Source organism: Neoarthrinium moseri, assembly GCF_022829205.1.
Source record: "Neoarthrinium moseri strain CBS 164.80 chromosome Unknown scaffold15_Wmoseri_CBS_16480, whole genome shotgun sequence".
In the NCBI taxonomy this organism is placed as follows: Eukaryota; Fungi; Ascomycota; class Sordariomycetes; order Amphisphaeriales; family Apiosporaceae; genus Neoarthrinium; species Neoarthrinium moseri.
Window position 1 is genome coordinate 494,655 of NW_026055129.1, and position 25,384 is coordinate 520,038.

The 25,384-nt window shown below is 55.9% G+C and overlaps 9 protein-coding genes across 9 annotated transcripts; 5 read left to right on the forward strand and 4 right to left on the reverse strand.

Annotated features, from left to right (window-relative positions):
• Window positions 1-701: 701 nt before the first annotated feature.
• JN550_005178 (uncharacterized protein) lies at window positions 702-2,066 on the reverse strand (the record flags this gene model as incomplete). Its single annotated transcript, XM_049316777.1, has 1 exon — window positions 702-2,066. The coding sequence occupies one exon, from the start codon at window positions 2,064-2,066 to the stop codon at window positions 702-704; it is 1,365 nt and encodes a 454-aa protein (XP_049172979.1).
• A 1,538-nt stretch (window positions 2,067-3,604) lies between these two features.
• Window positions 3,605-5,224, forward strand: JN550_005179 (uncharacterized protein; the record flags this gene model as incomplete). The annotated part of the gene is made up of 1 exon (XM_049316778.1): window positions 3,605-5,224. One exon carries the CDS (start codon window positions 3,605-3,607, stop codon window positions 5,222-5,224), a length of 1,620 nt encoding a protein of 539 aa, XP_049172980.1.
• Window positions 5,225-5,750: 526 nt separating this feature from the next.
• JN550_005180 (uncharacterized protein) lies at window positions 5,751-7,234 on the forward strand (the record flags this gene model as incomplete). The annotated part of the gene is made up of 6 exons (XM_049316779.1): window positions 5,751-5,760; window positions 5,880-6,076; window positions 6,197-6,314; window positions 6,421-6,677; window positions 6,730-6,984; window positions 7,040-7,234. 6 exons carry the CDS (start codon window positions 5,751-5,753, stop codon window positions 7,232-7,234), a joined length of 1,032 nt encoding a protein of 343 aa, XP_049172981.1.
• Window positions 7,235-8,428: 1,194 nt separating this feature from the next.
• JN550_005181 (uncharacterized protein) lies at window positions 8,429-10,876 on the forward strand (the record flags this gene model as incomplete). The annotated part of the gene is made up of 6 exons (XM_049316780.1): window positions 8,429-8,568; window positions 8,646-8,727; window positions 8,798-8,900; window positions 8,967-9,363; window positions 9,432-10,261; window positions 10,317-10,876. The coding sequence occupies 6 exons, from the start codon at window positions 8,429-8,431 to the stop codon at window positions 10,874-10,876; spliced, it is 2,112 nt and encodes a 703-aa protein (XP_049172982.1).
• Window positions 10,877-11,524: 648 nt separating this feature from the next.
• JN550_005182 (uncharacterized protein) lies at window positions 11,525-12,508 on the reverse strand (the record flags this gene model as incomplete). The annotated part of the gene is made up of 3 exons (XM_049316781.1): window positions 11,525-11,956; window positions 12,078-12,092; window positions 12,182-12,508. 3 exons carry the CDS (start codon window positions 12,506-12,508, stop codon window positions 11,525-11,527), a joined length of 774 nt encoding a protein of 257 aa, XP_049172983.1.
• A 2,828-nt stretch (window positions 12,509-15,336) lies between these two features.
• Window positions 15,337-17,007, forward strand: JN550_005183 (uncharacterized protein; the record flags this gene model as incomplete). Its single annotated transcript, XM_049316782.1, has 3 exons — window positions 15,337-16,139; window positions 16,299-16,881; window positions 16,963-17,007. 3 exons carry the CDS (start codon window positions 15,337-15,339, stop codon window positions 17,005-17,007), a joined length of 1,431 nt encoding a protein of 476 aa, XP_049172984.1.
• Window positions 17,008-17,387: 380 nt separating this feature from the next.
• JN550_005184 (uncharacterized protein) lies at window positions 17,388-18,500 on the reverse strand (the record flags this gene model as incomplete). Its single annotated transcript, XM_049316784.1, has 1 exon — window positions 17,388-18,500. The coding sequence occupies one exon, from the start codon at window positions 18,498-18,500 to the stop codon at window positions 17,388-17,390; it is 1,113 nt and encodes a 370-aa protein (XP_049172985.1).
• A 2,555-nt stretch (window positions 18,501-21,055) lies between these two features.
• JN550_005185 (uncharacterized protein) lies at window positions 21,056-23,011 on the reverse strand (the record flags this gene model as incomplete). Its single annotated transcript, XM_049316785.1, has 2 exons — window positions 21,056-22,672; window positions 22,859-23,011. 2 exons carry the CDS (start codon window positions 23,009-23,011, stop codon window positions 21,056-21,058), a joined length of 1,770 nt encoding a protein of 589 aa, XP_049172986.1.
• Window positions 23,012-24,499: 1,488 nt separating this feature from the next.
• JN550_005186 (uncharacterized protein) lies at window positions 24,500-25,263 on the forward strand (the record flags this gene model as incomplete). Its single annotated transcript, XM_049316786.1, has 3 exons — window positions 24,500-24,551; window positions 24,638-25,099; window positions 25,253-25,263. The coding sequence occupies 3 exons, from the start codon at window positions 24,500-24,502 to the stop codon at window positions 25,261-25,263; spliced, it is 525 nt and encodes a 174-aa protein (XP_049172987.1).
• Between the last annotated feature and the right edge of the window lie 121 nt (window positions 25,264-25,384).

The following is a 25,384-nucleotide window of genomic DNA, read 5'->3' on the forward strand; positions in this document are numbered from 1 at the left end:
TATTGTTGACTTATTTCGCTTTGTTGAGATCGCCGCTTGGTCAAAGGCTCTCTAATGGGTTATACTTATTATTTAGAATGGACTAGATCGAAGGTGGATAATAACTTATATAGTCGAGCTAAGTGGTGTTAAGTCGTGCGTTTGTCTATTGATGTTCTATCATCGTGGCTGACTATTGCTAAAGAGCGCTGCTATATATATGTGTGTGACTCTCGATTCTGTCCCCATCGAAGAGGACGAGTTCTAGTCGGGCCTCAAGGCTCGCTCAGGTCAACCCAGGCCATACCTCCACAAGGCGAATACTTGCGAGGTTAGGCGATCTTCTGGTACCCATCTCCCCTGATAGATCTTCAAAGTGGTAGTCATGCGCATCCTGACCGGACGACATATTCCACCCTTTCGTGGATGAGGTAATCAGTCCAACATACGCCGTCGGTCTTCCTATAGCCGTTGCCGCTTTTGGCCAACCACGCTGTACTCTCTAGTGCCTGCTCAAATGCAGCAACGGCTTGAGACAGTTTTCTAGTTGAAATAGGCGTGAAGTGAAGAGATCATTCCAGCACCCCATTCATTCAGGGTCCATTCCAAGAAAACCGGGACTCCCCAAGCAACTTCAGGTTTTTAGGAGAGTCTCTACCGTGAGCAATTTTTGTGCTCTTGTATCGCGTTCCTTTGAGGCTCTGACGATAGTTCATGATAACTCATCCAGTCAAGTCCAACTGGAAGTCTGGGTTGAACTGGAAGGGGCGTTCCCTAATATAGCAGCTGATGTCTCGTTGTTGAGCACACTCGTTCAAATAGTCGTGAACCTGAGGAAGAACAAAACCCGCCTCATTGGTGTCACCCTCGAACTCGGGCAGCTGAATGAGGTTGTAGGGTTGACTGCGTGCCTTCTCCTTGGAATCATCGATCAGGACTGTGTTGGTCTGGTCCCACTTGAACCCAAGATGGGCCTCAGGGTGGCTGGCTGCAACTTTGGAGTCGTTCCACAAGACCTCAAGTCGCTTATAGCACTGGACTCTCTGGTTGTAGTCATCCGGGCTGAGTCCCAGCGTATCGCGACCCCAGGTAGCGACAAGCAAACTCTGGTCTTGCGGGCTGAGGATCTGCGGAACCATCCTGCGGACGTTCTCGGGCTTTGCGGACGACCAGATGGCAACCACAAAGGTCCTTAGGCAGTAGTCGAGGAAGACCCGCGCAAACGGACGCTCAACGAAGCTTGCCGATTTCTTGTGGTTCGGCCGGTGCAGCAAGGTGCCGTTGAGATCTATGACTACCAAAATCCTCCGCGGGACCAGTAGGCGCGCAGGTGGCCGGGCAGATTGGGACCTGTACTTCTTGCTCGGGTCGGGCACGCCGCCGGACTCTGCAGAAGGCACAAGGTACTTGCGCTTCTTTTTAGAGATCTTGACTGGCTTGCCTGCTTCAGCTTCCTTCCCAAGAATTGGTATCTCGACAGTGCTGACTTGGCGGGGCCGTGATTGAGGTTCGGGCACCCCCACACTGGGACCACTCTCCCCATCTGATGAGACTTCTGGATCGTGTGCCGGGTTTGCATGAGGAGATGGAGTACCTGTAGGTCGTGACTGGCCTTGCGATGCGTGTTTGTTTGTCGCGGCTAGGCTCGAGTTCTGAAGTGTGTTGTAGGAAACGGGATAGTGCCCGAGTTGACCCTGGGCTACGTGCCCTGCTGCGTGTCTCATCTTCGCCGGTATCTGGCCTCCTCGGAAGATCTGTTCTGGCTGCGGTTGCCAGCCTGGCGGCGGGATACGCACGTCGGGTGCTGGCATGAAGGACGCCGCCGCTGGATCAAAAGCCGGCGCTTTGGACCGCGTCATGCGCCTCTTGAACTCCTGTGAGCTCATAATGCGGATCTCTGCGGAATTGCCGCTCTGCGATCCTGCGACTGTTTTGCGATTGTCGTCCTCCTCGAGTGCCGCAATCGTCGAGGCCCGGCGCTTTAACGAGGAATGAAAAATGTGCTTGCGCCGGAAGGCTTGGTGCTGCCAGTGCGACTGCCTGGCGATGCCTAGGAAATCAGTTCCCGTTGCCAATGTCCGCTGCATGAGATCCTATGCCTCCTTTCAGATGAGGTTCCGTTACCAGGCTATCGTCACCGTTAAACCACCTGCTTCAGTGCCATGGGAATGAACAAGAGTGACGGGACTGTGAGTGAGGTTGCAGTCGAATGAATTTATGCAAATTACTCCACTTTATTGCACAGGTCTTATGCAGGCAGTAGTTCCCACCTGGACAGTACCTGACTAGGTACTTCGTCCCCTTGTAGGTGGGGCTAGAATGTCCTCTTGGAGGATTGCGGCGTCCTCTTTCTGAGCATTTTGACGCGACCTATCTCAATCATGTTACCAATTGTCTGGCTGCTTGAGTGAGGTGTTACGTGGAGAATTGCGCGAGGGCGATAACAGGATTTTCGTGGCCTAAGCCCGCGGTACGTTGAAGAAGGGTGTTGGGTTATGAGACGTTGTAAAGTAGGCCCAGATATATATTCACTTCAAGGCCCCGTATTTATGCCGCTGTATTCATTGGGAGAACGCCTATTATGTTTGGCTACAACAGGAATGGCCCATCAACCAAGTTCAGCCTCTGTGTTTGAATGTATCAAGCTTAGTTTGCGCAACAACCATTGCACGCCGGTGCTAAGATGGACACCCAGGACACCTGGCAAACTCATTTCTCTGTAGCATTGTGGCCAGACAACTTACAGAGCTAGAAACTGGTTGACCAACTGTCTCGCAGAGGCCAACAGCCACTCCATGATTGTTTTGGGAGAGAGGGGGGGGGGGCGGGCGCGGATCTTGGGGGCACTCATGTTTTTGTCTACTCCCCAAACCAGGTGACGGAGACCGTCTGGCCCTAAGAATCAAGATAGCTCGAACCTGTAACTCTCGTAGATCTCTTCAGCTATTGTCATGCACATGGTCCAGTCTGCACTCTTGAGCGAATATTGGTCTAGGATGAGAAAGGCTGATCGATAACTCAGCAAAGGATTGCAGGTGAGTGCCCTGCTGACTTCTTAGGTATGTGCACACTGGTGGGTCTCTACTAACTAGATATCTAAATTACTTAGCTACCTAGGAACCCTCCCTGACAAGTAGTTACGTGATGTAAGCAAAGTTGAAAGCGCGTGTTAGGCTTCAACACGCTTACGGGCCATTGTTCAGAAAGATGTATACTGAAACGCGTGTTGTAGGTCGTCTAAGTAGTTGTGCTGGCATGTCCCTGTACCCCTGTACTGAGTGATCAATGTTAGCTGTAGATAAACCAGCAGTTTGCAAGGGTTATCTTCGCTGAGTCCCTTCAAAACTCAGTGCAAATTAGTTGTCAAGCTATATATGTATATATTCTAGGGAACACGTCCTCAGACGATAAGAGTTGTATTGGCGCATAAATTTAAGAAGCCCTGACGTATTACGGTATCATCAGTAACACATACCTACCAGGGCGGTGATAGCTCCAGTTGTCGTAGTGGGGTCGTCCCCCAAAAATTGATTGGCCCATGGTTGAACCTTAGCTTTGAACTTCTGGCCGCGGATCTGTCTGCCTCGCGACATCATCTTCCCCAAACCCGCAACAACCACCGAAAATGTCGAAGCGACCGGCATCAGAGGCTTTGGATGAGCTCTCAGGGGTCGGCTCGCCCGCGTCGAAGAAGTCGCGGCTGGATGACGGGCCGACTGAGCTGTCGAATGGCAGATTGAACGGCGGAAGCGCAACCCCAGACCAACGCGACAAGGCTGACGAGAACGACGGCTTCGACGACGAGGACGACACTCCAGAAAGAGCACCGCTACGGCAGTCTGCCCCCACTGCAGGATACGACGACCTGTACCTCGACACAATAGATCGCAATGTGCTCGACTTTGACTTCGAGAAGCTCTGCTCCATCAGTCTCTCTAACATCAACGTCTACGCATGTCTGGTCTGCGGACGGTACTACCAGGGCCGCGGTCCCAAGTCCCACGCTTATTTCCACGCCCTGGACGAGAATCACCATGTGTTCATAAATATGGAGACCCAGAAGGTCTTCGTGCTGCCGGAGGGCTACGAGGTCAAGAGCAAGTCGCTAGAGGATATTAAATACGTCTCGGATCCGCGGTACTCAAAGCAGGAGGTTATGGAGCTGGATCGCAAGCCCAGAAGCGCGTGGACACTTGGTGGGAAGGAGTATGCGCCGGGCTATGTGGGAATGAACAATATCAAGGAGAACGACTACCTCAATGTTGTGGTGCAGGCTCTGTCGCATGTGCCGCCGTTGAGAAACTATCTCCTACTGGAGGACCTTTCGGCGCGATCCGAGTTGGTCAAGCGATGCAGTATCCTGTTCCGCAAGATCTGGAACCCGAGGGCTTTCAAGAACCACGTTTCGCCCCATGAGTTGCTTCAAGAGATCTCATTGCGCTCCAATAAGCGCTACACCTTGACTGCGCAGTCGGACCCGGTCGAATTTCTATCGTGGTTTTTGAACAACCTCCATCTCGGATTGGGGGGAAGCAAGACGAAACCGGGGAGCAGCATCGTTCAGCGTATATTCCAGGGAAAGCTCAAGGCCGAGTCACAGGATATCACAGCCAGAGCCGATGTTGGCGACCGCCTAAGATTCGAAGAGGCAGCTGAAGTCAAGACCGACATCAACCGATTTCTTTTGCTGACCCTTGATCTACCCGCCGCACCGCTTTTCCAAGATGAACTCGAGCGGAACATCATCCCACATGTACCTCTCACGACTATTCTGTCAAAATACGACGGTGTGAAGGCTCAGGAGCATCTGGCACAGCGGAAACGCTACCGATTGATGCACCCGCTTCCCCCCTACCTTATATTCCACATCAAACGCTTTTCGACCAACAAGTTTGTCTCGGAACGCAACCCCACGATTGTGACATTTGACGCGCGGAACCTAGACGTTTCGCCCTACGTGGAGCCCAACCCCGCGGAGCACACACCAGGAGAGCCAATCTGGTACGACCTGGTCGCCAACGTAATACACGAAGCGGTCAGGGCGAAAGAGGACGTAGCAGACTCAGGAGAGGAGAGGAAGACATGGAAAGTGCAGCTGAGGGACAAGGGGCGAGACGAGTGGGTGACGTGCCAGGATCTCTTCGTTGAGAAGACGCAGAAGGAGCTGCTTTACCTCGGAGAATCATACCTGCAGATCTGGGAGAGACGTCGTGACCCCAAGGCGAAAGGAAAGGGAAAGGCTTAGACCGTGGACTCTGTATTAAGTTGCACCCACGAAAGACAAGCCCGTTGGCTATGAGGAACCTGGTCTCTTGTAACCATAATGTATCATGATTGGCCAGAGACGAAAACCCGCAAGGTATACTACTTAATGACAGCCAGCTCCAGTTGCAACGTCTTGACAGTCAAGCATTGTGTGATTGGCTTCGGCTTGTAGAAGTGGACGCTATAAATGGTTGCATTCAAAATGGCCTCTGTGTGGCCCTGTTCACGTTGAAGGGAGTTGCTAGTTGTGACCAAACTCGATTTGGGATGTTCCTGCAGGCAATGACGCTTAGACAGCCCACTTTGAAACCCGACCCGCGCGGATCGCCAGACAACACCACAGCCCGAGCGCTTCCGCCGGATCTCTCACATCGGTCAACCTGACTTGGCGAGTTGTCTAGCTGTTCTCAAACAAATCACTCTCAATAAGCCTATAGCATACCCACGCAGCAAGTTGCTTATCTTCGTACTCGCACCCTGAACCCGGCTTCGCAGGACCAATCAATATGAACATGGGTCAGTATACACATATTACACAATACCCACAAAACACACTCACACAGTGCACCCACTCACACGCAGACTCCCTCGCTTGCGTCCAAGGCATAGCAGCATGAACTGATTCGATACCATAGATGCCATCCTCGACTCGGGCATCCTGCCGCACGTCGTGATCCGGGTCGGCATCCGGCGGCAGCTCGCGCAGCGCTTGGCCGAGATCCGGTCCGAGTCGCTGGCGGATGCTTGCGCGCGCAAGATGGAGTACATCGAACGCCTGCGCACGCAGCCCATAGCCATAGAGACGGACACGGCCAATACGCAGCATTATGAGGTATGTGTGTGTGACTGGCCCTGGTCCTTAGGATCGCCTGGCTTTCCCGCGTATGAGTGAAGACTGCGGAGGGTCAAACACCCGTAGGATATGCTTATTGACGAGTGGCATTCATGACAGGTCGGCACCGGTGTGCTGGCAGGGATGCTGGGTCCCCGCATGAAGTATAGCTCCTGCTTGTATCCCAAAGGCAGCGAGACATTGGCGCAAGCCGAGGTGGAGATGCTGAGGACGTATAGTAAGTGCTCCACCGCTGCAGAGCCTTTGACTTCTTGGGGAGTTGCCGCAGATTAGTGTGCAGCCAGAATCGAGCTGGAAGTATGGCTGACTTTTGACGCCTGCAGTCGAGAAGGCAGGACTGGAAGATGGCATGAGCATCCTCGACCTGGGTTGTGGATGGGGTTCCGGAGCTCTGTTCTTTGCAGAGATGCTCCCCAAGTCCAAGGTTACGGCCTTTTCCAACTCAAAGACTCAGAAGGAGTACATTGACTCGAAGGCCAAAGAGAAGGGACTTTCCAACCTTACCGTGATTACCGGCGACGTCGCGGACTACGAGTTTGAGAAGGAGAAGGCGAGTTTCGACCGTGTGGTCTCTATTGAGGTTGGTCTAGAGCATGTCAATAATGGCATTCCGTCGTGCTAACCTAGCGCAGATGTTTGAGCACATGAAGAACTACGAGCTGCTGATGGCCAAGGTCGCCAAGGTGCTGAAGCCGGGTGGCAAGCTGTTTGTGCACATCTTCACGCACAAGGACACACCCTACGACTACGAGGAGGGCTGGATGACGACACACTTCTTTACGGGTGGCACTATGCCCTCGGCAGATTTGCTCCTTTACTTCCAGAAGGACCTCAAGATCAAGCGGCAATGGTGGGTCAACGGCAACCACTACTCCAAGACGTGCGAGGTAAGTCGCTGGACTGGTCACCTGATACGCGAAATTGACTGACACTGCTTCCAAGCACTGGCTTTCGACCATGATCGCAAACAAGAACAAGATCTGGCCGCACTTGGTAGAGACGTACGGGGAACAAAACGCCAGCACCTGGTATAACCGGTGGCAAATCTTCTACATGGCGTGCTCGGAGCTCTTTGCGTATGAGGGCGGCGACGTCTGGGGCGTGTCACACTACTTGTTCGAGAAGCCCAAGGCTTAGTGATGTTGACGCCGTTTCTTCCTTTCCTGTGATGTTTATGTACATAGACAGCGTAGACCGGTACGGGATAGCTCCAGCTCAATTCCAAATCTAATGCGTCTTGACCGTCCGTGACGTGATGTGTCAACCATTCGAGCGTGCCTCTTCACACAGACGGTTGGCGTTGGTCGCACCACTCTCATCCGCCGCAATCGCTTCCGCTGGTGATCCTATTGGCGTTGTATTTAGTGGTCCCAAGGGTGCTTCCAGCCCATCAAGACCGGGCCTATGTATGCGTCAGTTTCGTCGCTCGGCATTCGTGGTATGTGTGGGGGTTTAAGTACCGTCCTTCTTCGCCCTGTACATCAGCTGGAGAACATGTCAGCTACTCAATCTTGATAACCCCCATGGGTAGGGCACGGTCCGAGGGGATCGCTTACAAAGAACCACATGCTTGCGCCCAGAGCCGTGGCCGTGATTCTGTAGATGGGGGCGACGTGCGGTCGGATGCCGGGACCGCCTGCCATTGTGACTGTAGTCTGTCCGAGGTGAGCAGAAGAACGTGGGGAGGCGCGACGGTCGGGCGTCGTCCACGTACTATCGAGGCTGTCGCAGCTGATTGATTGGGGATGGTGCGTGAGGGTTGAGGCTCGTCAGTCTCGCTTCTGCCGGACGAGGTCGAACAATGGATCTTGGTCGGCAGGCCTGGAGGTCGCTGTGGGCCCCCAACTCAGGCCACAGACAGCACCGCCACACGTCCATCGAGCTCCCCAAGCCCACGGCACGGGGGCCACGGCCGCAAGATGTGGCGGTGCACGCCAACGCCAAGGTTTTACGCCACGAGGCTGCATCTGTCTTTCGTGACTTGGGTATCTAACTAAAAAGTATCCCTCAGATCGGACTGGCTCCGTTTGTCCCCAGCCCATCGACATCGCCGTCGACGGAAGCGACAGGTAGAACAAGAAAGAGTTCACCTCGTCACGTTGATTGTTCGGCCAGGAACAATAGCCCGCCAGGCTACCCATGGTGTACACCTAATCTTCTGGCAATCTTGCCCTTCTCTCTGCGAACCCGCTGTTGGCTGTTCTCATCACAGAGATGCCAAACATCACTACTCTGCTCTCAACCTGAACGCTTCTGCGACGAGCATCGCGAAATCCCGCCTCGACCGCACCAGGACGACTGCGTCTCGTCCCACCGTAACCGCGAACCGACATGGCCTACAGCACGGGGAATGGCGCTCCGTCGCCCAGATCGTTCGCCGCTCAGAATCAGCGCCCCAAGGACAGCTTCGTCGGCTGTTCCAAGATTTCTGACTATGAGCTCAAGGGCAAGCTGGGCGAAGGTACCTTTGGGTGAGTGCGATCCCGCGCTTTCGTCGCATAGCCCTACGCTGCGACCCCGCCGTACTGATATGTCCATCCCTACGCAGTGAGGTTCACAAGGCGCGATCGCGACAGAACGGTACCCTGGTCGCCCTCAAGAAGATCATCATGCACAACGAGAAAGATGGGGTTCGTGACAGCTACCCGGCATCCAGCGCTACAGCGCTACGCTACATCCGACACTGACTTTGAACCCCAGTTCCCCATCACGGCGCTGAGAGAGATCAAGCTTCTCAAGCTGCTTTCCCACCCCAACGTTCTTCGATTGGTCGACATGGCTGTTGAGCATCACGCGAAAGCTAGTGAGTGATGTGCAAGACCAGCCAGCTCCGCCATCACGCCGAGTACTGACAAGCCCTCCTTCTCAGCCGACAAGCGCAAGCGCCCCATCATGTACATGGCCACCCCCTACATGGATCACGATCTTTCTGGCCTGCTCGACAATCCATCCATTACATTTACCGTTCCGCAGATCAAGTGCTACCTCAAGCAGCTGCTTCAGGGCCTGCAGTACCTCCACGAAAACCATATTCTGCACCGAGACATGAAGGCAGCCAACTTGCTGATCGACAACCGTGGCATTCTACAGATTGCCGACTTCGGTCTCGCACGACACTACGATGGCCCTGTGCCTCTGCCTGGCGGAGGAGGTGGCGAGGGTAAGAGGGACTACACAGCACTTGTCGTCACCAGATGGTACCGCCCGCCGGAGCTGTTGATGCACCTCCGACGATACACCACTGCTATTGACATGTGGGGAGTCGGGTATGATTTCCCTTTCCTTTTCCCGCCTCCCAATACTGCGAATAGCGTTTTTGCTAACCTGTTTTCAGCTGTGTATTCGGAGAAATGTTGGTCGGAAAGCCAATTCTCTCAGGCGAAAGTGACGCGCATCAACTCGACATCATCTTTGACCTTGTTGGTACACCCACAGATCAGACGATGCCCGGATGGAGACAGCTGTCTGGAGCCGAAGGGCTGAACCCCAGGGCCAGAACCGGCAACCTGCAGCATCGCTTTCGCGAGCACGGAGGCCAGGCCATATCCTTACTCAAGGAGCTTTTGAAGTTGGATTGGCGTACTCGAGTGAACGCCATTGATGCCTTGGAGCATGCCTACTTCAAGAGCTCGCCATATCCCGCTCGGCCAGAGGACATTCCACACTTTGAAAGCAGTCATGAACTTGATCGTAGGAAGTTCCACGAGCGAAGAGCTGCCCTTCCACCGGCACCCAAGGGCGGCTCGGTCGGTGCTGGTGCATTCGAAGGAGGACCGCAGGGCTTCAGTAATGGCGACGGGTACGGTAACTCTCGCATGAACGGAAGATACCCCAACCAGCACGGTCACCGCAACGGCGGCCACGAGGCTAGGAGGCCAGCCTGGAACAGGGATCGCGACCACGAACCACGAGCACCGCCTCCTGATACGCGACTGCCGCCTAGACCGCCGCCGCCTGCAAACGGATACGATGACTTTCCAGACTACAGAGATCGTGATCGTCCCCCGAGAAACCGTGGAGCCGGCGGAGGGGTTGGCGGCCCAGTTGGTGTTCCCGCCGGCGGCAACGTCGACACGTACATTCCCGCCTATAATCCGGGCGCCGCTGGATACCGATCCAGGGAGGATCGGCCGCCTCGTGAAGACCGACGAAGACGCGATGATCGTGACGACAGGCGTGATTGGGATCGTGTAGACCGAGTTAGGGACTACGACGACAGAAGCCGGGCCAGCAGAACGCGCAGTAGAAGTCGTTCGCCAGTCCGCGACCGTGGCGACCGTGACATGTACCGTCGATAGGACGATGGTCAACCAACGGAAACCAGCCGAAGGCACGGGCATCCAGGGTCAAGCCAGGGTCAGTCTCCGCCACCGCCGCCACCGTGGCAACCTCGGAGACCGCACCGCTCTGGCCTTGATCAGTCCTCCGAATATCGCGGCAGCACCCGGTCCTCTGCTGAGCACAAACGGTATGCTTCGATCAGCAACGGAAGCTCGCGGCGACCCCGGGAATCGACCGATCGCAGTTCACGGCCGAAACCCTGGCAGATGTCTTAGGATCCAGATAGCAGGGGCGCAGCCGCGAATAACACCACGGAAGAAAGCGCCAAGCAAGAACTACCTAGACACTTCAGCAAAACCATCATGCGACGTGGCAGCCGTAGCAGGAAACGTGGCGCGAGAGGACCTGCTACTGATCTGGCACGCAATCAACGACAATATCGTGACACTCCAGAACCGGAAGAAGCCCTCGAGGACTTGTCCTACTGAAAGAGCCTGATTATCTTTTGTACATACCTTTGACGCAAAATCAGCATGCGCACATTATACAGCGAAAGGCGCCTGATTGTGCCGAACCTGTATAACTACAACTGGCCTTGGAGTTGTTCGGCGAGAACGACAGGGAGTTCTGGTTGACTTTCGGAGTTTTAGTGAGGGGACATTTGTTTTTACAGCATTTTGCTAGCCCGTACGGACATGGTACATATACGTGTCTCCCTGTCACTAGCAGCAGACAGGCCCCCGGATGAGAGCGAATAGTCTTGTTCTGTATCATGGTCCGTAGTGAAAGGACGGTTTGACATACCCGGCCGCTTGATTTAATACATTATTTGATACATTCCCTGTTCTTGGATAAGCCCCGTTGCATTATCAGCATCTGAAGGCCCGCCCGAGGCGATCAACAACTACGTTGATGTTGTAGAGCGACATGCTGCCGTGAACCCTGATACAGACCCAATATCTCTAACATCACCCAGGCGCTGAAGCGGTTCTCGCCCACGTCACCGAAGCTTTCGGCGTCCACTACCTGGATAATGCCACCTGCAGAAGGGCCAGCAGAGTCTATTGAAGGGCTTTCCTGGTGCGCTAGCTAAGTACCAGCCAGATTTCTGGACACGATTCAAAACCACGAGGGTTCCGCAACGGCTCAAGACTCGGACTCGCTGCTCTCCTCGTGGATGGTCTGGGCCAGCAGTCCCCTAAACCTCCGGCTCGGCCTGAGGGGGCTCAGGCGGGTGCTCTTGGCGCGGCGGAAGGCCAGCTCGCACAGGGCGTCGGTCATGACGGGGCGGTCGCCCTGGTGCAGCTCGGGCAGGGTGTCGAAGTCGTCGGGGGTGGACGAGGCGTCCGAGGCCGCGTCGTAGTCATACTCTCCCGCCGTGGTTGTCGCCGTCGTCGCCGCCGCCGCGGCGGACTCCTGCAGCTGCTTCCGCGACGAGGCCCCATAGTTGGCTTTGGTGCCGGGGAACGACGTCGACGCCGCGGTTGACCGGTCGATCCGCAGGAGCAGAAAGAGCACCGTGCTCGTCCCGTGCACCATGCAGGCTGCTGCGATGCCTATGAGCGCAGCAACTGTGAACTGGTTCGAGGGTGAAGCAATGTTAGTAGCTGGATCTTGATCCTTTAATTTCTCTGCATCCCCCTGCACTCCAGCAGGACATCAAGTGACACGCTGCCTGGAGCCGGGCGATAATACGTACGTATACATAAAGATACTGCACTTGTCATTAGCAACAGCCTTCGTCACCGCAACGTCAAGTACGCTTCCGCCGCCGCAGTGAAATACGTCACGGAACGCACTTACCTTGAGCTTGATGGCCATCCCCACGACCCAGGCGCCAGCTCCGGCAACTACCCTACCGATTGCCCAAAGCGGCGACAGCAAGAAAAGCAGCAGGCGGTAGGCGTAGTAAAGCGGGTACGTCAGGGGCGTGGCGACGACGGACAGGGCCCGGTACAGGTAGCCGGGGACACGGACGACGACCCAGGCAAGCAGCCGGTAGAGGCCCGAGGCGAGGAGCAGGACGGACGAGTAGGCGAAGCCGAGGCCGGCGGACAGCGGCGTCTGCCAGTCCATGCCTCCACCAGCGCCAGTCTGGCCGGTGTCGGTGCCGGGGTCGGGCGCAGCCATCCTCGCGGCCAGGGTCTGCAGCGGTGCGAGCAGCTTGTACTAATCACTGACTATAGGCGGACCGGGGCTTGCATTGTTCCTCTTCTATCCTTCTGTTGATCTGTAAGGCTTGATTGGAGGCGATGGGATGCTGCTGTGTAATGTGACCCGACGAGGCGGTGGGCGCGTATCCCGGAAGCTGAATGGTTGGATGTGTAGATTGTGAATTGACTATGCTATGTACGTGGTGTCACGACGAACGTCGATGTATGACCTCTTTCTAGCTGCTGTGGCAGACGAGAAGCTATGGTGACGTGTATCCGTTGTTGGTTAGCAAGGGCGCGTTTTAAAAGGTGTCAGACAGTCAGGTGGAAACAGGGTCACGGCGACCTAGTAAATACGTCCTTTTTACGGAATTAATTTATTAATCGCGTTTTGTCAGACAGTCAGGTAGAAACAGGGTCACGGCGACCTAGCAGATACGTCCTTAAAAGGAATTAACTTGTTGATCGCGTGCGTTGTATATTATTATCTGTCTGATTCTATCTGTCGGAAATCCAGCAATCTCCCTACCAGACCTTTTAGTCACGTGATAGCTGGCTAGTAGCCACCTCCTAATCGGCCACCTCGTTTGACAACATGTCTAACACAGAATTCATTGCATCGACGAATCCAACATCGTCCCCAGCCAGCCATAGCTCTCCTATCAAACTCCTAGCACTGTTTATCAAACCGGCCAGCTTATTGCGTGTGTATTCGAAGCTTCCGGTGTTTTTAATACAACGCACCGCTTGTTCTTTAAGAGCACGATCTGTCGTTCTTTGCTTCAGAATCCGGACGAGCTGGTCATCTTCTGGCACTGCATGGATACTGTGAATTATAGGAAATGAGAATTTGCCCTCAGTGATATCCTCACAATTGCCCTTAGTGAGACTGTACCCAGCGGCCTGATGGGTTCAAGTTGTTCCTTGGGGTCGGGGTTCGTGAGGCCATGTTCGTAACACGAAGATTGGATAGGAGATATTTATACTGCAACAGTGAGAGAGTGACAGGCACTCGCGTTGCATAATGCGCAGCGAATTGTGCCCATTCAACTAAACAGCGAGATCTAGATGATAGGAGGATTTCTCGGACAACCGAAGCCCTTGTTAAGGGGTATGGCAACGGTAACGGTCGCAAAGGTTGAAGATGTTGTTAAAGTCGAGAAGTGGTTGGGCAAGCGTGCAAGATACGAGAAAGACTTAGAGGTACAAAGAGCGAGAGGTGAGGTACAGACAACGACGCAGAAATACAATACATCAGATTCGGAACCACCTAATCGGCTACCTAACCGCTAGGTCGCTGTGGATAACCCTCAACGTGACTGTCTGACAATACTCGACTCGACTGCCTCTCCAAGAAACCAAACCATTCAGACAGGGATTACCATGTTGCTCACGATCTGACAGGCTAATGTATGTAGGTAGGGTATGTATGGATTTACATATGTACACATGTACAAACGTATGCGTGTTACCAAGCATGGTGGAACGCAAGGATCGACACTCAAATTGCCTAGATAAGTATGCAGGAAGAAAAGAAATGCTTCAGACCATCTAGTCTTGTCTCTCGGCGAGACGTCCGTTCAAGGTGGAAACTGTGATTGGCAGCTGTCTGCAGCCTCTCTGTACATCCTTTGAAGAATTGCAGCATTTCACAGTGCAGTGCAGCGTCCTCACAAGATGCTAGCCCAGAGGTAACGACATACTCAAGTACCTAAGGTATATAATATGAGATATCTGCCTGGGTGCGTTGTTGGTTTGTGCCGAATTGCAGAGTGTGAGCTGGAACCGTCAGGCGGGCTGCCATTCTGCGGGTTGGGGGTTCTGGTCTTCGTTTTGGCGGGGCAGAGAGAGTGTGGGGGAGAGCAAGATCCATGGGTCCATGGATCCATGGATGGAAGTGGGCTGTCCCGGCTTCCAGTCCTGGCAGATAGATACCTTAAGTCAGGTAGCTTGGTTGTCGACCATCGTCCGTCCTCGGCACTCTCAGCTCAGTAATCCATCCGCTTGGTTCTCTTCTCCCCCATTTGACCCATTCAACCCCATCAATTCTCCCTCCTCCTCCTCCTCCTCCTCCTCCTCCTCCTCTGCTCCGGCCTCCAACGACATCGTGTACTGCCGGTGCAGAAAGTGACAAGTGAAGGGCCAGAAAGTCAAGACTGGCCTAGTCGGGGGACAGTCTACACCGGTTCAAACAAGATTCACACATAATCCAAGCTCTCGGTTGGACTCGCTCGTCCCCCCGTCCCGCCGTCCAATTGCGGCCCCATGACCACGCCGCACCCAGGCACCCGGACCACATGAACAACAACGACGCTTTTGCACCAACCCGCCCATCACGAGCCTCCCACACCCGCCAAACCCCCAAACTCTGTTGCACCCAGCCGAGACACAGCACGGCTTTCGCGTCCCAGGACGGGTAGCGGACCGCGCTGCTCACCAACCCCCACCACCGCCTTCCCTTCAGCTTCCACCTGCTCGTGCCTCGTCCTGCCCGTTGCACCGCGCATCCCAACCCCCGGCCTGGTCCTGGGTCTTGGTCCTGGTCCTGGTCCTGGTCCTGGTCCTGGTCTGGTCTGACGACAAATCTGACCGGCCGGCAAGGCACGAGAGGGCTCAGCTGCTCGCGCGCTAGACTCTCTGAGAAACTGTATCCGCCCTATCGCGGGAGTTCAGTTCCAGTCCCAGTCCGACGCCCCCCCACACAAGTCGCACCTACGCGCACCCAACCCAACCTCTGGCACCTTGCGGCACCGCTCGCCTCGCCGGCAGTGAGCAGCGCCCCCGGCGGCCTGATCCAAAGGCAAAATGGGTAACAGCCCCTCAACCTCCAAGCCGGCCACCCCTACCCAGCATCGTCACGGCCACGGCACCGTCGAGCATGCTGAGCGCGTCGACTCCCCCAGGCCCAGCAAGAAGGAGCCCAAGAACCTCATCTCGGCCCACCAGCACCAGCACCGCTCCGCCGCCTCCTCGCCCGAGGCCAGCGTTGTCTCGGCACACGGCTCGACCATAGGCCCCCGCGGCACCCACTCGAGGCCGCTGTCCATACTCAACGCCCCGGCCTCCAGCTCACCGAGCGCCCGCTCCTCCGTCTCCAAGCCCGCCTATCCCGACGACCGGCATGAGCCCTCCAAGCCCGTCGATGTGCCCACCAACTCGCACCACCCGCACAGCACCACCAACTCGCCCGCCGTCCGCTCGCCCCCCAATTACGCCGACGATCCTAGCTTGACCTCGGGCCCGACCTCGGCCAGCGTCACCGACATGTCGTATCAGATGTCGAGGCCGCCGAGACTGCCACTCCCCATCGAGGAAGAGGTTCACACCCCCGGCTCGCCCATCATTGCGCCCGCCGATATATCGTCCGGCGGGCCCATTGAAGATATCGAGGCCAGCTTGGAGAGGGAAGCCGAGCACGCCGCCGGCGCAGACCTCACGAGGAAGTCATCGGCCCTCAGCAATGCTACCGACGATGAAGATGCTGAGGAGCTGAGGGTCGACAAGACGAGAACCGTCCCCACGAGGGTCGAGTGGTTACAGGGTGGCCAGAAGGTCTATGTCACGGGAACTCCGTTTCAATGGAGTCGAAAGCAGAGACTGTTCCCTGCGTAAGTTATCCCCTCACACTATTTATTCCTTGCCCAACTGGATTCGGAAGTCTGCTATACCAGCCAGACAAGGCAGTTGGCAACACTGCTATCCCTGTATATCTGGCTCCCCTCTGCACCCTCAATTCTGTGCAATGACTGACTGTGGTGTTTGTGTAGAAAGGATAGAGAAGGCGTCTTGGAAGCAATTCTTCCCGTCTTTCCGGGAACACATCACATCAAGTTCTTGGTGGACGGCCGCATGGAGACATCTATGCACCTTCCCACGACTGTCGACTTTGGAAACAACCTGGTGAATTACATCGAAGTAAGCGGCGAGGAGGCTGCAGCGAGGACTCTCACGCTTGGAGCTACACCTCCCAAGTCGGCCTCGGAAGCAGAGGCACTGCCTTCCAGGCAGCCATCCGAGTCCAAGTTGGATGGCGAGGAGAAGCTGCCGCAGAAAAAGGTCATTGAACCCGCCGAAGCCTTCAGCGGCGCAATACCGGCCTACCTATCCGACTTTGACCAGCCCGAGGACACAAGGTCGTACCAGCTGTCCGTGGGAGCCCTCGACAAACTACCAACCCCTCCGTCTCTGCCGGGGTTCCTTAGTAAGCCCATCATGAATAATACGACACTCATGAAGGACGACAACAGTGTCCTGAACATGCCAAACCACACGATCCTAAACCACTTGGCCACGAGCAGCATCAAGAACAACGTCCTCGCGGTATCCGCCACTACGAGATATAAGAACAAGGTGCGTTTCATTATCCCAACCGTCGGGTTTGATGGGAATAGCCCGTTCTTCTTGGTGGAAGAGAAGCTAACATCCTAGCAGTATGTGACTACGATCGTTTACAAGCCCACGTCGGACGACAGCTAGCCACAGGATGTGGTGACTTGTGTGTTTTTTACGACCCAGCCGGCCACGTGATTGGCCAACACTGGAGGGGCTCTTGTGGTGAGCTTGACTTTGGATCTGAATTGCATGGTAGCAATATGGCATACGGACAGCAAGGGTGGCGTACTTTGGCACCATGTATGTCAGGAATATCGACACGGAATAAGGATCGGCGTTGATTTCAGTGAGGCGGGAACGAATTGGTGGGTGGCTCTGCTGATATATATCCCTGTGCGGTGGATTTTGGTCCATTCAGAGACCCAGCGAAATAGTCAAAGACTTGATCGCAGGACAAATACAACACATTTCAAGTATTCATCATGTCTGGTCGTATTTTACTGCTTTGATCATTGGCCTAGTGGCTAGTCCTCCCTCCACGCTATATGCACCTCGTCGGTCCTGAACCGCTGCGTGCAGGTACTGTCCTCCAGCCGGGTCTCGAACCCCGTCTCCCACGCCAGCAGGCCGGCCAGGGCGATCATGATGCCGTTGTCGATGCAGAAGCGCTCGTCGGTCGCGTAGACGCTGCCGCCGCGGTCCGCCGCCATCCGGCCCATCATCTCCTGCAGCCGCTCGTTGCACCCCACGCCGCCGACCACCAACACCTGCCGCGAGCCCACGTGCGCCATGGCCCGCTCCGTGATCTCGACCAGCATGGCGTACACGGTCTCCTGCAGCGTGAAGCACAGGTCCTCGGGCGTGATGCGCGTCTCGCCCTCCTTGAGCGCGCCGCCGGCGGCGAGCAGCTTGTCCTGCGCGAACATCTGCGCGGCCAGCACGTCGGCGGCGGCCAGGATGCCGCTGAAGCTGCAGTCCATGCCCTTGACGGCGTAGGGCAGGTCGAGCAGGACGCCGCCCTTCTTGGCCAGCTGCTCGACGTTGTAGCCCGGGAACGGGTCGTTGGGGATGCGCAGCGTGCGGGCGAAGCGGTCGATGCAGTTGCCGACGGCGATGTCGAGCGTCTCGCCGAAGATGCGGTACCGCTGCGACGCGTAGGCGATGACCTGCGTGTTGCCGCCGCTGACGTACAGCACGACGGGGTTCGACGCCCCCGTGATGACGCGCCCCATCTCGATGTGGCCCACGCAGTGGTTGACGCCGACCAGCGGCCGCTCCCACAGCAGGCTGAGGGCCCGCGCGCCCACGGCCACGCTGGTCAGCGGCGCGCCCATGCCGGGGCCCTTGGTGTAGCAGATGCACGACAGCTGGGCCGGGCTCACGCCGGCGTCCCGGAGCGCGGCCGCGCACACCGAGGCGAAGTGCGTCCGGTGGTGCTTGGCCGTGTCCTTGGGCAGGAACCCCGTCCCCGGCGGCGACACGAACGTGTGCCGCACGTTGGACAGGATGGTCGTCTGGTTCGTCGCCGGGTCGTGCGACAGCACGCCGATGCCCAGCTTGTTGGCGCTGCCCTCGAGGCCGAGCGCGTAGAGGGGCCCCGCCGCGTGCGGGGGCTGCTTTGTTGATGCGACCGTCATCGTGGTGTCACGACGTGCTGTCGGGCGAAGCGTGGAACCTTCCGTCTCGCGGGCTGGTTGCGGCTGGTGGTGTTGTGTATGAGGGACTCCGCTTCCGTAGACCGGCCGGGGCGGATATAGGTCAACTAGGCATGCGCCGGGTTACACCACTTGAGACGGAGCTTGTGGTGTAATTGCCGCGACGGGATTTCGTTTGCTGCTTCTGTGATACGTGCGCAGGGTTTGTATCTTGCTCTCTCGCCTTATTGTCTTGCTTCCCTTGGCGGCGCTGCGCTGAATGGGATGGGAGTTCGTTCGAGGCCGGTGTGGACACTGTGCCCCGCTACGAGGACTTTGACGACGGTCGCTTTTTGCAGATGTTGCTGGTGCCAGATATATCCAGAAACTACTGCTTTCTTCTCTTGGAAATGTCAGATGAGCCCTATTGATACTATACTATTCGTGGAAGTGTTCAAAATAGAACATACACAAACCAAGTCTCGCAATATCGCCATGCGAATCAATTACTGCTGGGCTGGGAACAGGGCGAACTTGAAGATTGAAGTCATCGCGGGGTCGAAGGGTCTTATCGTGGTGGGGACCTGAGTGACAAGTACCCTACAAGTTCTGGCACCCGGCATTTGGGGCCTGTTCATGGGATTTTGCCCGATAAGCGACCGCCCGGGTACTCGAGGCGGTAGTGTCTTATCGCAAGGTCCCTGGGCAACGCGCACCAAAAATCCCAAAATTTCGGCGACATCAGACGGGCGGACCCCCACAGCCCAGCCCAACCCAGCCAGCAGCGGCGCACTGAGCGTTCCGTGGGCTCCAGCTGGCGTGGCACGGAACCTGGGCCGCCCCAGCCAAGCGGCGCCCATTAGGTACACAGTAGCAGTCCAGTGCCATCAGTGCCTAGTTGGCGAGCACCAGGCGGCGCCCCACTCACAGAAGTTGAGTTTCTTGACCGTCAAGACCACAGAGACCGAAGAGAGACACTGTCCGCCTCGGCGGTTTTGTTCCTTTGCCCACCAACCTCTTTTCTCTCCTCGCAATAACCCAGCGCACTTTTCCTCCCCCTTTGCTCTCCCGTCGGCTGTGTTGTCCTCGTGCGAGTACACATACGGCGAAACATGAGCTTTCCCTCGTCCTTCCCTCGTGGGTTCGAGTTCAGCCGGGCGGAGCTCGGTTCGTATAAGTCCACCACCAAGATGAGCTTCGGCTGAGTAACCCCCGTGCCAGGTACGTGTGTACCAGCCAGCAAACCACATAACCACATCCAAACTCGCTCGCTCGCTCAGTTACGCCTCGCCTCCGGATTGTATTCCGCACCTGCTGACTACATTTTCGTCTTACAGATCACGCCTTGTTTCTCCTCTGCCACTCCACTACCGCCCTTTTTTTTTTCTCTCTGATCACCATGGCGTCTCAACCAGAGTCTCGACAGCGACGGATTCCCACCTTCCTCCTACAGAAAACCGGCTCCGGCCACGGCCAAGCAACCTCCTGCCTGCCACGCCGTTCATCCGTCCGTCCGTCCGCTCGCACGTCTCCCTCCCCAGTTTGGGTTTAAAAACGATGCAGCTTCTGTAGACTGCTCCCTACAGCCACGCACTGGACCTGAGCTGCTCCCCACAGCATAGGGGTCTTGATTTGACTTCCGGTCCGAACCTTACGGCATGGCCGGAGGCACCTCAAAGCTCTCGGCGCTACCCTAGGATGACGTGGCTGGTCACTGGACGGTATCCAGTTGCGAACAGACTGTCGAGAAGCCTCAGCAAGTACGCAATTCTGTCGGAGAAACAGTGTGGTGGCTCCAGACTCCCGCCTTTCTCACGTTGACGTCCGCCCTCTTGAGCTGCTTGGGCCAGACAACAACGGGATGGGAGCCGCGTAATTGCAGGAGCGTATCATATTCCTCCTCATTCGCACCGGGGCCTTCGAAGGGTCTTGCAGCGGCCGTCACCATTATTCTTAGGCGGCTCGGATGAACATCACGGGTCCAGCAGTTGGACACCACAGCCATGCTCGAGGGACCAGGATTGCCTTCCACGACGAATTCCCGGCACCCGGCGTATTTGGGCCGTTGATGGTATTGCGAGCATCACACGAAGATCACACAGCATGCTGGACAAAGGAAGAGAACGTTTTACTCGTTTTGCATTTATTTGTTCCTCCACTGTTGCCTCAGCAGACAACCAAAACCGCGACATTCGTCCCTCCAACTCCTGGCTATGCATTTCATCGCGGCAAAAAGGATATATATCATACAAGGCAGACCCCTCCAACACCAACCCGTCCGTCTTCCCTGCGGCGGAAACCCTTGTATATGACACTGCAGCGATGCGTTTTGTCTTATGTATATGCCACCTTTTCGGCGGCAACATGGGAGTTTCCCCCGGAAATCGCAAAAAAATTAAAACAACGTAAGTCGAGAGTGTTCAGAAGAAGGAATTGGTCGCCCCCAACCAGCCCAAGGATTACTGATGTTGCCCGGCGGCTCTAGCAAACATGGCCAGAATGTGCACATCATGCATGTCCCACCCGGATCGAAAGTCAACCTGGGTTCGATCATCAACCTATGATGAAGGCTGTGGTTGCTGTTGTGGTCGAGCCTGTGCTTGGGTTTGGGCTGGGGTTTGAGAAGCTGGCGGCGGCTGCGGGAGGCCCTGTCTATTGGCAGGGCCGCCTGGTGCCGACCCGGCTCCCTCAGGCAACTGTCTCATCCCGTACCCCCGTTGAATAGGCGGGGGTGGGTGTATCGAGGCTCGATACTTCAAGGCGCGCATGTCATTGGGGTCGATATGATAGACTGGCTGTTCGTCATCACTGTCGTCCTGGTCGTACTTCGTTCGATCAAATCGACGGGCTTCATCCTCATCCATGTCGCTTGGAGGACTAGCCAAGCGAGCCATACGATCTCGGCCGTTCCGGTCGATCTTTCTACGGTCCACCCAGAGACGGCCATCCCGACCGTGACGACGGCGGAAGCTAAAGGCACAATCCTCATCTGGAGATAGGTGCCCGGTGTTGTACCTCGAGAGCGCAGAGGCCGACGCCATGGATACTTCAGCGCCAGCCGCAGGTTCCTCGTCCAACTCCATATCCTCCGACGCACTAGTTGGCGGAGTTGGCAGGAAGGTGGGCTTGGCCAGCCTAAAGCTCTGCTCCTGTTCCTGCCTGACAGGCGGCAGCGGTTTATCTGTGAGATCGATGTGGTTCTGGTTCCACAGGTTGTGTGTCTGGTGTTTATGCTCGACATCACGCCGTAGTTCTTCCCACTTCTCATCGATCTTCTCGGAAAGCAGAGGGAGTTCTTGCTCCACAGGCTTCCCGTCGACACGAACGGCCAGCCGAAGCTGTGTGTTCTGGCCGGCACGCACAGGAGCCTGTACCTCCTGGATCTTTCGCTTCTGGGGTTTGGTGTTTATTAACATGTCCTCATCCTCCGTCTTGATACCAAGACGGATCTTCCTCTCCTTGAGCTTGGCGCGGTGCTCGAAGATTGTCCGCTCCACGTTGAGAAGCTCGCGCTTGAGTACCTCACGCTGCTGCGACATGACTACGAGCAGCCGGCCATCTTCGAGCTCCTTTCTCAGTTTCTTCAGCTTGTCGGCGATCTGCACATCCCGCTGTCGGGTCTTCCTCGTCTGCCTTACTTCACGTCTTCGGAAGCAGACGTACGGGTCCATCTCATCCTGCTCGGTGTGCGTCTCGAACTTGAGGGTGGGGTGAAGAGTCTGGTTACCCTGGGCTTGGCGCTGGGACTTCCAGTACTCATACACCACCTTGGCATGGTTTTGCATCTTGTTGACGGTGGAGTGCACCATGTGCTGCGCCATGACCTCGTACGAGACAATTGTGTTGTCAACAGCAGCAAAGGGGGCCTGCTCGGAAGCAGTGTGCTCAAAGATGTCCATGATCCTCTCAAAGTCATCTTCGGAAAGCTGGTCCTTGGCGGGCCGCTTTGCATTGTAAGTCTTCAGGTACTCATCGTCCTCAGTGGTCATGTCATAGAGGCACCCCAAGGTCTCCTCTACCGTCTCGGAGAACTTGATGTAGTTGCGAGGCTCTATGTACGGCCGCGGGTAGAGATCGTCGAAATCGACTTCACTCTTCTGCGGCGGTGGCACAGGGATCTCATTGTCCTCCTTTGCGGCGCCCACCTTTGATAAAGCGGCCTGCAAATGGTATTCCTAGCAAAGGTAAGTTAGCCATCGACATCAATTCGAATATTTATGGAGGCACTTTCACGCAGTGCAACGTAATGCAATGCCATGCATCGCATTGCATCGCATGCCGAAGAGTTATGCAAGTTTTGTTCTCCAAAAAAAATGGTCCGTGCGCAGTGTATATGCTTAGTAAGAAACGGGAATGCTCACATTTTGCTCTGCTGAGTCGACGCCATGAGTGGTATGGCCCAGGTCGGTGGTGAGGGCTTCATACTCAGTATCGTCGATTTGACCCTCGATAAGAACCGGCAGAGCGGTCTTTGGGTTCAACTTCTTGATTCTGACCTTTCGGCTGGATGACATGTTGACGGGGGGGCTGGCAGGCGGCGCGCCTGGACCTTGCGGTCGGAAAGCCGAACCACGGCGAATTTGGCCCGGGAAAAAGGTGAAACCAATTATCTAAACCATGAGAAAGATGACAGCGTGGTTGTTTTGATGGATTTGGCGTGCTGTTGTCGCCAAAGTCGATGATTATCTTGCTCGTTGTCGGCCTGGTCGTCGAAAGCTGAGGCGCGAAAACTCTGCTCTGAGCTCCACATGTGTCGTCGGAGAACCTTGGAAGGGTCAGTTTGGCTGAGGGAAAGCCCAATCAACCAGCTCGAGCCACTAACGTTTTGGCCCGGACCCCACCTGCACACCCAAAACAGCCCGCCCGCTGCTGGCTGCCCAGCTGCCCAGCAGAGTGGCGCCCCGTTTGCCAGGTAACAAAAAGGGGGCGCCTGGGGGGCTTGGGGGGCAACAAAAACATTGGATTCCAGTGGCATAGTTACATTCAATGCGAATGGCAGACTTGGGCGTCTGAGTGGTTTGTCCCATCCACCCATGGCAACAAAACGTCAAAGCGACTTCGACTACAACCTAGGCGGGTATGAAAGGCGCAGGAGCGAAACCAAGGAATACATTCTTTCATATCCGCTTTCAAGCTTGCAATTGTTCGACTTGATTGAGCTGAGATATGGCCACTCTAGAGAGACCTTTGTTGACGCTAGGGCAGCAGATGCACATACTGAGGTCGTATCTTTGCACTAGTCGGGGCACCAAGTCTGAGTGACGTCTGTACCTGGGGAAGGCCGCTGTCGCTGCCTGTGTCTTAGGCCGTAGGCTTCCAACAGTGGCAGCCTCATAGTGGGATGGATAATCTGCTCTACTGCCTTGAGGTGCTGACGGGAGCTCTCCCAAACTCTTTCTGGGTATCTTGGCCGAGCCACATTGAGACTTGGGCATAACTGAACCTTGCATTTATATAGTTGGATGCCCTCGACTGAGATAATTATCTACCTTCTCAGGGGGCCAGGGGGCCTTCGAGAGAAGATGCAACATGAAACAGGACCCCTTTCTTCAACAGCACGTGACTCGATCCCAGCGTCTCGATGGTTTTCCCAATTGAGGTCTGTCAGCTCTCACGCTGCCCTGGCTGGCCCAGGATTGCAGGGCGTTGGCAGCCGCCGCCCCTCGGGCCCCTCTACCCCACCATGCCCAAGGTAACCCCTTCACCACTGGGAGCAGTACCTGGGTACCTGATCCCCAGATTAGTCTGATCCGATACTGGGGCGCCCTCCTCTGACGACCATACCCTCAGCCTTGCCATTCACCCTCCAAACCACACCGGGCGACCGTTAAACCAACCCTCCCCGACCGACGAAATATAGCCGCGACGGACTTGCCTCGGTGCTACGGAAAATCCAGGCAGACCCAGGCGATTCCCGGCGAACGAGCACCTGCATTGGAAGCCGTCTTCCCCCAGCGCTTTCGAGAGACGGTCGGGCAGCTCCCGCCAGGAGCAGGACCAAGATGGGCAACACTACGAGTGCCGTGTTGGACAACATTGTCCAGGGGTCCAACTGTAGGCAGCCCCCCCTCGTCGGGCGCAGCGTCGGTGCCGCGCGAGAACAAGAAGAAAACTATGTGGCTAACATGGTGTTGCGACAGTCGACCGTGAGGAGGTGGACCGGCTGCGCAAGCGCTTCATGAAGCTGGACAAGGACAACTCGGGCACGATCGAGCGCGACGAGTTCCTGTCGCTGCCGCAGATCTCGTCCAACCCGCTGGCGACGCGCATGATCGCCATCTTCGACGAGGACGGCGGCGGCGACGTCGACTTTCAGGAGTTCGTGTCCGGCCTGTCGGCCTTCTCGAGCAAGGGCAACAAGGAGCAGAAGCTGCGCTTCGCCTTCAAGGTCTACGACATCGACCGCGACGGCTACATCAGCAACGGCGAGCTGTTCATCGTGCTCAAGATGATGGTCGGCTCCAACCTCAAGGACCAGCAGCTGCAGCAGATCGTCGACAAGACCATCATGGAGGCCGACCTGGACAAGGACGGCAAGATCAGCTTTGAGGAGTTCACCAAGATGGTGGAGAGCACAGATATCAGCATGAGCATGACTTTAGGTGAGTTCTAAGACAAGCCTGGCCCGAGTTTTCGTCGAGATGGCCTGGTGGATTGTGCCCCTGGCTGGGAAGAAACAACGTGGAATCGTCGGTCGTGTAGCGGAGGAGAGCTATGGCGGCATATAGACCTTTGACTAACCACCCCCATTACAGATCAGTTCTAGATATCTAGAATACGTGCGGCTATAGCCCGTGGTAATGAGATACGAAGGATTCCCGGTCGTGACTTTGCCATTGCAGCTTCCTTATGTCTTGTGCCGTGACATACGTGTGACACTAGGTTGT